This window comes from Bubalus kerabau, chromosome 11, assembly GCF_029407905.1.
Source record: "Bubalus kerabau isolate K-KA32 ecotype Philippines breed swamp buffalo chromosome 11, PCC_UOA_SB_1v2, whole genome shotgun sequence".
NCBI lineage: Eukaryota > Metazoa > Chordata > Mammalia > Artiodactyla > Bovidae > Bubalus > Bubalus kerabau.
Genome location: NC_073634.1, coordinates 108,117,117 through 108,129,378, shown reverse-complemented (window position 1 = coordinate 108,129,378; position 12,262 = coordinate 108,117,117). Strand labels below are relative to the sequence as shown.

At 63.0% G+C, this 12,262-nt stretch overlaps 1 protein-coding gene across 3 annotated transcripts in view; it reads right to left on the bottom strand.

The window, feature by feature from the left end:
* Positions 1-12,262, bottom strand: part of COL5A1 (collagen type V alpha 1 chain) — a 147,794-nt gene that overhangs the window by 82,502 nt on the left and 53,030 nt on the right. For 2 of the 3 annotated variants that reach the window (XM_055541604.1, XM_055541605.1), the window contains exons 5-9: positions 5,894-6,025; positions 4,477-4,614; positions 3,479-3,730; positions 2,364-2,531; positions 2,175-2,231 (exon numbers count right to left, since the gene is read on the bottom strand). In XM_055541604.1, coding sequence (XP_055397579.1) covers positions 2,175-2,231; positions 2,364-2,531; positions 3,479-3,730; positions 4,477-4,614; positions 5,894-6,025 — 747 coding nt within the window. The remainder of the gene's footprint in view (positions 1-2,174; positions 2,232-2,363; positions 2,532-3,478; positions 3,731-4,476; positions 4,615-5,893; positions 6,026-12,262) is intronic. The other variant, XM_055541606.1, reaches the window with a different exon arrangement.

Sequence of the window (12,262 nt, the reverse complement as noted above, 5' to 3'; positions counted from 1 at the left end):
GCTGGACATGCCTGCGATGGGCCTTCACCAGGTGACTCGGGCTACTGGATGGGGAGACGCCGGGTCCCTGAGGCCCCAGCGCAGCCTGGAGCACCAGGTCTCATTGACCTGAGTCCCCCCAACCCTGGGGGGAGGTCCTGTCCTTTCAAGGAGCCACTGGCGATGCTGACCCATGACAGCGGGTACCGGATCTCAGTGGGAATCAGCTCTGGCGGGAAACACCCTTGAGATGGATGGATGGAGAGGGAGGAGCTGATTCCAAGGGAGACAGGGAATCTCCGTGGACAGCAAGTCACACGCCTTGGAGGGGGGTCACTGGGGCAGGTCGGGGACAGCAAGCAGCCCCCTGACCTCCACAGGCCGGGATGTGTCAAGACCACCTCCGCCGTCTCCCAGGGCTCGGCCCTCTGTTTATGGGAAGCTAAGACTTGAGGACAGCCGGCGATGCTCCAGGTTGAGATGTTCCAACTGTTTACATGGTGTCCCCAGAGGGACGTACTCTGAACAGGTTAGGGGCTGGGCTGGAGGGAATGATGGGGCCAGAGTGCATCCAGATGGCCCCCTGGACAAGGCTGGACCAGACGTCCTGCAGACATGCTGTGTTGGACTGCTTCTCTGTTCTCAGCCTGCATCTCCACCCGCCCTCTGCAGTGGAGCCTGGACACCCCGCGCCCCCCTCACCAGCCTCCATCCAGATCTGGACGCTACGGCCCTCGAACAGGGGCAGCCCAGGCTGGAGGATGGGCAAACAGGATGCTCGTCCGGACCGAGATGCCAGGCAGGCCCTCCCAGAGTCAGACATCCTGGTGTCAGGATGCTTCATGTCGCTGAGCAAGGGGCGACCTGGCCTTGGGCCCCTACCCTGGTGCCCTGCCCCCTTCCCCTGCACCCCCATGCCTCACCCCAGACAAGCCCTGTCTCCCTTGCATCCTCGGGGAGCACTGGAAAGGGGGTGTCCTGAGCCTGAGAACAGGCTGTGTGTGCCCAGTGGCTGCAGCCCCGCGGGAGCTGGGACAGGCCAGGGGGTGGGGCAAGCGCAGAGCACGACCGTCACCCAGTCCCTCGTCCTGACGCCCTGGCCACTGGCTCCCGGTGCCTCTGAGGGGGTGACGCTCCAAAAGAACCTTCCCAGTCCCACGGAAGGATGGGGGCCGGCTCAGGTCTCATGCCGGGGGCCCTGGGGTCAGGGGGGCCCTGCAGCCTGCACTGGAGTCACGCCCTGGGATCAGCCGCCAGGACCTGGGTGCTGGCAGCAGAGGAAGCCCGAGCCCCGGGCCCCAGGCTGGTGACCCTCCTGCTTTTGGGGGGCGTGTCAGGACTGGACCCTGGCAGCCAGGCCCTCCCCGCTCCCATGCCCAGAGCAGCCTCCCGGCCCCCGAGGCCGTGCCCCCCACATGCGGCTGCAGGGCAGCCATCCTCCTCCGGCTGATCGCGTGGCTCCTTGCCCGCCCTGGGTCAGGGCCGGGGCCTCAGGCCACGGGCTGGGCCCTGGTGCTCCCAACCATTTGCGGCTACCTGAGGGCAGAGGATGTGGGACCCCACGAACACCCACAAACCCACAAGGGGCATGCGGAGCTTATTCCCAAGGTTAAGGCATCATCAACGGTCATTTTGTTCAACTTGTCCCCGGCCCTGTCGCCGAGCACAGGGCAGTTTCATTCAATGCGAGTTTGGGCGTGGAGCTGTTTTATTAAATCCCCTAGAGGGGGCTGAAAACCAAGCTCACCTGTTTCACCAGCTGCAGGGAGAACAGGTCCTCCCCGGCAGGGACCAGCAGCTCCAGGTCCCCACGCAGCCTGCTAACGCCCTCTGCCCTCCCTGGGGGGGGCTCCCTCCCTCCCAGAGCCGAGTCTCCTTCCCAAGTGGGACTGGAGGCATGGATGCGCCTGGATCCTGGGCGTGCGGCACCAAGGGTCCTGACGCATTTGAACCTTGGCAGACACCCCTCCCCAGTCGAGATCCAGACCCTTCTCCTGCCCGGGGATTTTTCAAAGCAGCACGCGGCATCCGCGAGGTCACGTGGCTCCTCACGGTGGCCCGGAGCACAGAGGTTCAGGGGTCCCCTGGGAGTAGAGTAGGGTCCCCATCCTACCTAACCCGCCACAAGCCCCCAGGATGCGGCCCCTGACCCCTGACCCTGCCAGTTCCAGAGAGAGAATAAGAAAGTGTCTTACCGGTTCAATGATGGCAGGTTCTCCTTTTTGACCTTTCTCGCCCCGAGGCCCTCCCATCTGGGGTTCATGAGATGCAGAGAGAGGGGAGGAGGAGGAGGGAAAAGGCTCAGGTTACACCAGATCCGTATGGCTGACGAGGCAGGGGGTCCCCACCCGAGGCCCAGGGAGGTGCCCTCCGCGGCCACTCACCCCCTCATAGATGGTGTCCTGGTTGGCAGGCATGCCTGGCCCGATCTCCGATGGGGAGATGGTGGGGTCGTAATACGGGTCATAGTAGCTCTCGTCCAGGTTCTTGATGGTTTCTTCCGTGAACTCTCCCTCCAGGTCATCTATCCCCTCCTCCGGAGGCGGGGCCGGCTGGGGGGAGGGCAGAGGGTTTCACCAGAAGGACGCCAGGTAATGGGTAGGAGACACAGGCCCCCGGCCAGGAGGCTCAAAGGGCTGTGGCCTCCCCAGTCACAGGACGTGGGGAGCCTGGGGGCTCTCTTCCTGGGAGGCACTGTCTCCTTCTCATAGGGGAAACTCGCCCCCAACCCCTACGACCCCGTGACAAACCAGAGCTGCACAGGGACAGCCATGCCACCCCAGACTGTCCAGTGCACTTGGGGAGCCCCAGCCACCAGGGGCTCCGCCTCAGGCCCAGGGCCTTGGGGTAACATGTCCGTAACCCCATGCCTGCTGGCAGAGGGGTCTGAGCCCACCACAGCCCCGTGTGTGCCCTCTGGCCATCCAGAACTCAGCATCACACAGTGGCTATTTCCAAGCATCCGCTACGTGCCCTGGCCACACCAAAGCCCTCTTCCACCTGGAAACAAGGCCACGACCCCGGGGGGGCCTCACAGGCGCCAGGCTGTAAGTGAGGCCACTGGCTTCGTTCAAGATGAGGACATCACCGTCCAAGGTCAGTCACCAGCGGAGATTTCAGGTCGGGTCGTGTCTCGTCTGCCTGTCCTACCCCCAGCTCATGGGCCTGTCCCCCTCCCAGGCCACAGACAAGAGCACAGCTGCAAACATGTGTGACCTCAGCCATCGCCACCTGAACCCTGCGAGACCTGGAGGCCGGGGTTCGTCCTACCCGTTCTGCCGATCAAATGCTGACAAGACTGAGATCCACCCAGCCAGTCGGTGATTCTAAACTCGTGGGGCCCCGGGAGCATCTAACACGCCCGGCTGCCAAGCGCCAGGTGTGGCGGGGAGGGGACAGGGCCGCCGCCCCGGGACTGCACAGTGAGGGGCAGAGGAGGAGGAGCCCAGGGGTCCAGCCCCCGCCCCTGGGCCCAGCCCGCCCGCAGGGAAGCAATTACGTTGGAGCCGTTGGAGGTGAGGACCGTGCTGGTGGGAACCTCGGCCCGGGCGCCCTGGTCCGGGGGCTGGTCGGGGTTCTCATCCGGGTTCTCAATGCCTTCGCCATAGCCAAAGTCCTCGTAAGGCGGGGGCGTGTAGTAGTCTTCACTGGGCACGTAGTCGTAGTCGCCGATGCCAGGGTCCTCCTCCTTCCCGGGGCCCTCGGTGGTGCTGGGCGCCGAAGGGGTTTCCGTTGGGGGCTGGGTCAGCTCCTGAGAGCCGGGCACAGACACACAGGGTCAGGGGGGTGGCCAGCGCGGCGGGACCAGGTCTGGGGTTTCCTCCGAGGCTGGAGAGGGAGGCAGACCTATCGGCCAGCTGGACCCTGTGGACTGGGGCGAGGGGCCCCTCGGGCCTGGGGAGGCAGCCCAGCCCCGGGCCGTGCTGTGCATGACTGAACCTGGGGTCACACATCCGGACAGGGTGAACTCTCTCGGTTTCTTAAATAGTAAGATAACAGGGCATCCCCTGGCGGTCCAGTGGTTAAGCCTCCACACTCTTACTGCCAAGGGCCTGGGTTCAACCCCTGGCAGGGGAACTAAGATCCTGCAAGCCATGTGGCAGCCAAAAATAAGAGGAAGAGAAGCTTCCAGACTCTGAGAGCCACACAGGCCAGTGTCCCGGGCTCTCTGTGGGGAGGGGGCCGTGTTCCATCATATCCACGTCCTCCCGCGTCCCCCACACCGTGGGAAGCCCTCTGCCCCACACTCCCCATGGACAAAGCGCATATGGTCCCTGGTCCCTCATTTTTCTGCTGAGCTCCTACCCACACCACGCCTGGTCTCCACACGTCACCACACGGCCCCCATTCTTATCCTTATCCCCCTCCCCCGACCCAGGGGCCAGACCTCGGCCACCCCCTCCACCCTGCCCCATGGCCCCCAGGGACACCCTCCACCCCGCACCCTGGCCCCCGGGACCACCCTCCACCCTGCACCACGGCCCCCAGGGACCGGACCTCGGCCACCTCCGTGGTCTCTCGAGCAGCCTCCACGGGCGTCTTGGTGGAGACGGGGTCTTTGCCCGTGTCGTCCGTGTCCTCGTAGTAGGGGTACTCGTAGTAATAGGTGTCTCCTTCGTTGTCTCCGTCTGGGTACTGAAGCAAACAGGGTCGCATGAGGAGGGCCGGAGCCCCCGCCCCACCGCGACGCCAGCCTGTGTCTCCCCTGCGGGCTCAGCCAGTAAGAGTGGACCCCACAAGCTGGGCCCTGCCCTAGGCGCCAACCGTGTGGGCCTGACAGACGTGCCCCAGCTCCCGGGGAGCAGAGTCAGCCCCTCGGGGAGTCCTGGGAAGGAAACAGGCCTCCATGCCCTCTGAAAGGTCCAAATGTTCTGACATTGAGCGCCCGAGGGCCGGGACCCCAGCTCTGCTGGCAATGCCGCTGCCGCCCGGGGCCCCCTGACCTCCACGGAAGGCCCAGACTACACGGGAGGGACTTCCCGGAGGACGACACAGAGGGAACTGCCCTCTGCATGGAGGGGAGCCTGGGGGTGGCCGGGAGGCCTTGGCTGCAGGGACCCAGAGGGGAGCACTGTCCACCTCCTTCTCGGGATGTGGGGATCCCCTGAGGAGGAAACGGCAACCTGCTCCAGTGTTCTCGCCTGGGAAAACCTCAGGGTCAGAGAAACCTGGCAGGCTCTCGTCCAGAAAGTGGAAAAGATTCAGACATGGCTTAGTGACTGAATCCAAGACACATCTGAGCCAGGACCCGGGAGCTTCACGGAGCGCCCCCTCGTCTCCTGACTGCTCGCGAAAGATGGGGCGCCCAGTGGAGAAGGAAACAGCAGGCCCGAATTTTACTCAAAGGAAACAGGAGTCAAACCTGAGCAGGGAGGACAGAGGATTTGAAAATGGTGCAAAGAACCGACAGTCAAGTCAGCTGGGTGCTGCTGGACTGTGGGGGAGGGTGGATGTCCGGGCTGGCCCCGGACACCCAGTCCCGGTCGGCAGATGGCAGCATCAGACGCGACCCGGGAGCTCTCGGGACAGGCTGGCCCTCGCAGTCCCTGCTGTTCCGAGGGTCAGAGCACCCATCGCTGTGCTGGGACAGCGCTGAGCTCCTCCTGTCCCGCAAGCTCCAGACGGTCCCCGAGGGCACCTGCAGCGTCCCCGCTCGCTCAGCGCCCGCCCAGGTGCCGAGCCCGGCTCTGGCTCTCCTGACCCAGAAACTCGTGTGAAATGCTCTTGACCAACCCTCCGTGACTCAGTTGCTTTGGAGCACAGAGCGCTTCGTAAAGCGAGTCAGGGATCCACTTTGTCCCCAGGACAGATTGTCGTCTCACCCAGTGGGTTTACTTGAAATGGGGGTCCCGTGGCCTCTGTGTCCCCCCACCCTCCCTACCAAGGCCCGGCCACAGCCCCCACCGGGACTCACGTATTCGTCTGGGTTGGGGTCCTGAGACTGGGGTTTGTCGGGCACGGCCGTGTCGCAGTCGGGGCTGTAATGCTCGCAGTAATCGTAAGCCGCCCGGTGGTCCGAGACGAGGAGCAGCTGCTGGATGTCACCCTGGGAGAGGAGAGAAGTTCTGAGCAGGCAGCACAGAGGGAGCCCGCTGGGCACCCAGGAGAACTGCCTGACACCTGAGAGCTGGTCCTCAGGGCCAGACCTCCTGTGGGGGAGCTGCCTCACCCAAGCCACCCATCCACCCATCTACCCACCCACCCACCAACCCAGCCAAACACCCATCCACTCATCTATCCATCCATCCACCCAAACACCCATCCACCCACCCAACCACCCACCCATCCAACCACCCATCAACCCACCCATCCACCCACCCATCCACCCATCTATCTGTCCACCCACCCAAACACCTGCTCTGCTTTCCTGCCACTGCAGAGGGCGGGCGTGCGGGGTGAGCTGCCTGCTGCTGTCCCAGCCCCGGGCCCGTAACAGCGGGAGCATCGTGGGGGCAGAGCCGGCGAGGGGCCCCACCCGCCCACGGCTCAGCACAACCCACCCAGCACCTGGGCCAGAGCCTGCCCTCTGCAAGCCCACTCTCCCTCGTCTCCCTCAGCAGAGCCGCCCACCCCGCCCGCCCTCCTCTCCCCCGCCCTCTCCGTTTGGGTGTCAGAGGCTCCCGGCCCTCACTTTAAACTCTCCAGCAGACGAGAACCATATGACAGAGCAGTGAGTCGAAGCCACATGTTTTTATTAAACTATATGACTTCTATTTCAAATCTCATCTAATTCAAAGAAAATATTTTCTCCCTGCGACTGGCAGCTTGACATCTGAATGCACGTGCGCTAAGTCACTTCAGTCGTGTCTGACTCTTTGTGACCCTACGGACTGTAGCCCCCCCCCAGCTTCCCTGTCTAGACAAGAATTCTGGAGTGGGTTGCCATGCCCTCCTCCAGGGCATCTTCCCCACTCAGGGAAGGAACCTGACTCTCTCACGTTTCCCGCTTTGGAAGGCATGTCCTCTACCACCAGCGTCACCTAGGAATATACGCTCTCCAAATGAAGCTACGGGAGAAAAAGAGGCTCAAGGCCTTTGTGGGGTCAGCCGTGACCCCAGGCAGGGGGTGCACCCCTTGACAGAGCAACCGGTCCACTCGTCACAGTTCCTGTCTCCCTGGAAAGCCCTGGTCCCAGGGCTGTGGATGTAGCCGGAGCGTCTCTGTGTCCCAAGGCGCCTGGCCCAGCACCTGGGCTTGCAGCCCCGCACCAGGGGGTGAGGAGGCCAGGCGCTCAGCTGTCCACACCCAAACACAGGCCCAGCCCAACAGAGACGCCTCTGCGCACCCCAGGTCCTGGGATGCTCCTGCTGACCCGGCCCTCGGGTGGGCCTGTCCCCACCTTGCCCACTCCCTCCCCGAGTGGCGGCAGTGACCATGTGACCAGTCGAGGCCCTCCACGCCCCAGCATGAAGTCCCCTTCATTTCTGGCACCCACCTTCCCCTGCAAATGCCCATACGTGTTGAAAGATCATTTCCCTCGCCAAGTCCTTGGATGGGTTTTCACACCGGCTTGTTCTGTGGGTGTGTCCCTCAGAGGGCAGGGGTCCACCATCCGCCCCTTGGGGTCTTCACAGCAGCTCTGGTGGGAGATGCCAGGGGCCGCAGCCCCTTGGGGCCTTGAGAGTGTCAGCAGGACAGCCCCCTCCACTGGCCTCCAGCGCCCCCTGCCCCTCTTGGCCTCTCCACGGAGGGGCCAGGGGTCTTAAGCAGGTTTCAACATTGGGTTGCCCCCAAAGATGTGAGTTGAGAAAGAGTTTACGGGGTTTTCTGAGAAAGTCAAAGTCCCCGATGCAGTAAACATGTCTCATTTCACAGATGGAATCTGATGTCAGTGGGGGTAGGTCCCCTGGCCTCCGCAGTGGATCAGCCCAAGACCCCCAAATCCGGGGACCGCTGGCCCCGTGACGGGGTCCACCCTGTGCCTGGCCACGGCTGGGCGCCCCCCACCCCAGACATGTCTCTCCTGAATCTCACCACAGCCCTGATTACCGATGGGGAAATGGAGGCTGGGGGATCAAACCAGCAAGGTCGTGCCGCAGACCTCCTTGCCTGGTGACTCGGGCACTGTCTGGCCCTTGACCCCCTCGTCCACGATGCTGCGAGCACTCACCAGGGGGCCCCGCTGGGCCACCTCTGCCCCGCTGAAGTCCCTGCAGTGACGGGGGTGGGGTTCGCTTACTCACACTCACTACCCCCTCCCTGCACTTCCCCCCACCCCAGCTCCCTGCAGCCATCCTGCAGAGCCCAGAGCAACGGTGAGCGCCCTGCACAGTGAGCTACTGACCGAATCCCGCCCACCTGCTCCCCCTTCGGCCTGTGAGCCCCTGACGGCAGCATTTTCCCTGGGACCCACAGGGGCACGGGCCCCACTGCACCCCCTGACAGGGCCCCCTGGTTCCCACAGACCTCAGGACCCATGAGGTCAGTGCGGCCCAGCCCAGAGCAGGCGGCTGACCTCCAGGGGCCGTCGGGGGCGCGGGGCTGCGACTCCATCTCCTCTATCAGCAACAGCCCAGCCCAGGCTGCAGCATGGACCCCCCCACCCCGTCCGGACCAGCCGCCCAGGTCCAGAGGTGGTGGATTCCCCCCCAGTGCCCACCGGGAGCCGCTGCCCCTCCCGTCCCCAGCCCAGTCCAACGGCCTCCCTCTGAGGGAGCTGGCTCTCCTTTCTCTTCCAGCCCCATGTCACAGGCGCACCCACTGAGGCTCGGGGGCGGTCACTCCCCCAAGGGCACTAGTAGGGGCTCCTGAGCCACTGCCCGGCGGCGTCCACTCAGAGCAGCCTGGCCTCCCTGGGGCCAAGTGGCGAGTCCCACGCCTGTGCCAACCTGGGTTTCCAGCTCCTGTAAACAGCACTGCCGCCCCTTCCAGGCAGCCCTCCACGGGGCAGGTGCCCGCCCCGCCCACCTCACGGACATGGGTGATGCCAGCGTCCACATCTCCGATGCCAGACCACGCCCTTTAGCTTCCCTGTCTAGCTGGAAATGCCGCGCCCCGCGCTGGGCACATCACCTGCCCAGAGAGGCAGGGAGCCGCGGCCCTCACAGCCTCCCTCGCGCTGACGACGTGCAGGGCTTTCTCCTTTCACGCACCATGTTTCTGCCCCACCAGGTCCGTGAAGCTCTGCAGAGGCCCGGCAGCCATCGTGGCCATCCCACGCCCCGCACAGCCCCAATGCCCAGGGTGGCTGTTGCCCGTCCATCTCCCGGCCGCGGGCAGGCCGGGCCACCGGCACACACAGAGGTGAGCGTCCTTGGCTGAGCCGGGCGTTTTTGCTGAGGGGATCAGTTCTGCCTTTTCCCATAATGAGATTTGATCCAAGCTGCGCCCCTGCTGTGAGCTGAGGAAATTGCAGAGTTTCCGCTGGAGAGCTCTACAACCCCGAGGGCACTGGCGTCGGGAGGCATCTTGGCCGAGACAGGGGAGGCCCCGCTGCACATGTCCCTGCTCATTCCCAGCTACCTCCCTCCCTCCCTGCCATCTCATCCTGCACCCCCTCCTTCAATTAAAGCCGTGCCCCTCCCCGGGGACCGCCGGGCACCACGAGCCCTCCTCGGCCAAAGAAGATGGGTCCTGGGGCTCCGGCCATGCACTTGGCTTCTCCTGTGGCTCTTGCAGCTGATTTTAGCTGGAGCGCTTCCCACGCATAAATGGAGACATGGGATCACTTGAGAGGATGGACGGACGCCTCCTGTCCGAGGCTGCAGGAGGGCTGAGCTCCCCACAGAGCGATAGCAAGGGAGAAGCACCGGCCGGCAGCTCCGGCCATGTCTGGCCCGAGCGAGGGCAGCCCAGTCTGAGCCCACTTCCGAGCGAGAGAGGTGCGGCAGGCACGCACGTGTGCATGGGGTCCCTGCCCACCCCGCAGAGTGTTCCTTCTCAGGGGAGCCTACTTTGTGTGACACATGGGACTGGCCCAGGGGACACAGGGCAGGCAGGGGGCTTCGGCGAGTCACCCCCTTGACGTCCTGGGAGACTTCCCACAAGAAAGGCCTCCCGAGTGCCCTCCTCCTGCTCAAGGTCTCCTAGCCCCAGCAAGTCACACTTTACACCCTGCATCCTGGGCCACACAATGGAAAAGGAAGGGCCCCAAGCCAGAGGGGCTCTCAATAATTCTTTCCATGGTATTCGCAGCATCCTTGGAGTGAGAGACTGAAATTTCTTCACCACTCACTCATTCAGGTGAGTGAGTGGTGAAGAAATATTTCCATGGGGTTGGATTCCTGCTGCCCCCCAGGGCCCTTGCTGGTCCACACCTGTGACCCTCCCCCCACCGCATGGCCACCCTGGCTCCAGTCCAGTTCTCGCCTGTGCCCCCGCCCCTGGGCCTCCTCACACCTGTGCTGACGCAGGTCTGGGTGCCTCACCTGAGTCTCCACAGAGGGGCTGGGGCAGGGGCGGCGGGAACGGTCAGGACCCAGTCTCCTCGAACCTGAAACTGGCTGCAGTGACTGAAGGGTCAGCTCTGTGAACTCCAGACCAGGGGCAGGGCAGCAGAACCAAGGCAGGGGCCAGGCTGGCTCACGGGCACACCCGACTCCGTAAGGCAGGGGCTCACGTCCTCTCCCCGCCAGCTACAGTAGGTGAGCAGCCCAGCCTGGCTGGCACGCGAGGAAAGCCGGCCTGTCCTTCCCTTCCCTGGACCCTCAGGGCAGCAAGCCTGTGGGTGCTGGGCTGACCACACGGCAGGGACACATGTGTCATGACAAGCTCCACAGAGGAAGAAGCACGAGCCTGGGCACCAGGCACGGAGGGGTGAGGCAGTGACCACAGGTGGCCTGGGTGCAGGAGTCCCCCCCCTCCCCGCCAGCTGGGTGCCCTTAAGCACGTCACTGAATCTCCACAGGTGCATCTTCAAAGTGGGTAATAAGGTCCACTTCACATTAGTGTCCTGCTGACTGAGAGCGATGGAACATGCAGGACGCCCGGCAGGACTGGCCCCTGATGAGGCCTAGACAAGCGTGACTGTCACCTCCTCCATCAGACACCACTGCTACATCACCACCACAACATCACCATCATCACCACCATCACCATCACCACCATCACCACCATCACCACCACCACCATCACCATCACCAACACCATCACCACCACCACCACCATCACCATCACCACCATCACCATCACCATCACCACCATCACCATGACCATCACCATCATCACCACCACCACCACCACCACCATCACCACCATCACCATGACCATCACCATCATCACCATCACCACCACCATCACCATCACCATCACCATCACCATCATCACCACCACCACCATCACCACCATCACCATCACCACCACCACCACCATCACCACCACCACCACCACCATCACCACCATCGTCACCATCACCACCATCACCATCACCACCATCACCACCATCACCATGACCATCACCATCATCACCATCACCACCACCATCACCATCACCATCACCATCATCACCACCACCACCACCACCACCAACACCATCACCATCACCAACACCATCACCACCACCACCACCATCACCACCACCGTCACCATCACCACCATCACCACCATCACCATCACCACCATCACCACCACCACCACCACCACCATCACCACCATCGTCACCATCACCACCATCACCATCACCATCATCACCACCATCACCACCACCACCATCACCACCACCACCATCACCACCACCATCACCACCATCACCATCACCACCATCACCATCACCATCACCATCACCATCACCACCATCACCATCACCACCATCACCACCATCACCATCACCATCACCACCATCACCATCACCACCATCACCATCACCATCACCACCATCACCATCACCACCATCACCATCACCACCATCACCATCACCATCACCATCACCACCATCACCATCACCACCATCACCACCATCACCATCACCACCATCACCACCATCACCATCACCATCACCACCATCACCATCACCACCATCACCATCACCATCACCACCATCACCATCACCACCATCACCATCACCACCATCACCATCACCACCATCACCACCATCACCATCACCATCACCACCATCACCATCACCACCATCACCACCACCATCACCATGAACACCACCACCATGACCACCACCACCATCACCACCACCACCACCACCACCACCATCACCACCATCACCACCATCACCACCACCATCACCATCACCACCACCATCACCACCACCATCATCACCACCACCATCACCACCATGACCACCATCACCATCACCACTACCATCACCACCACCACCATCACCATCACCACTAC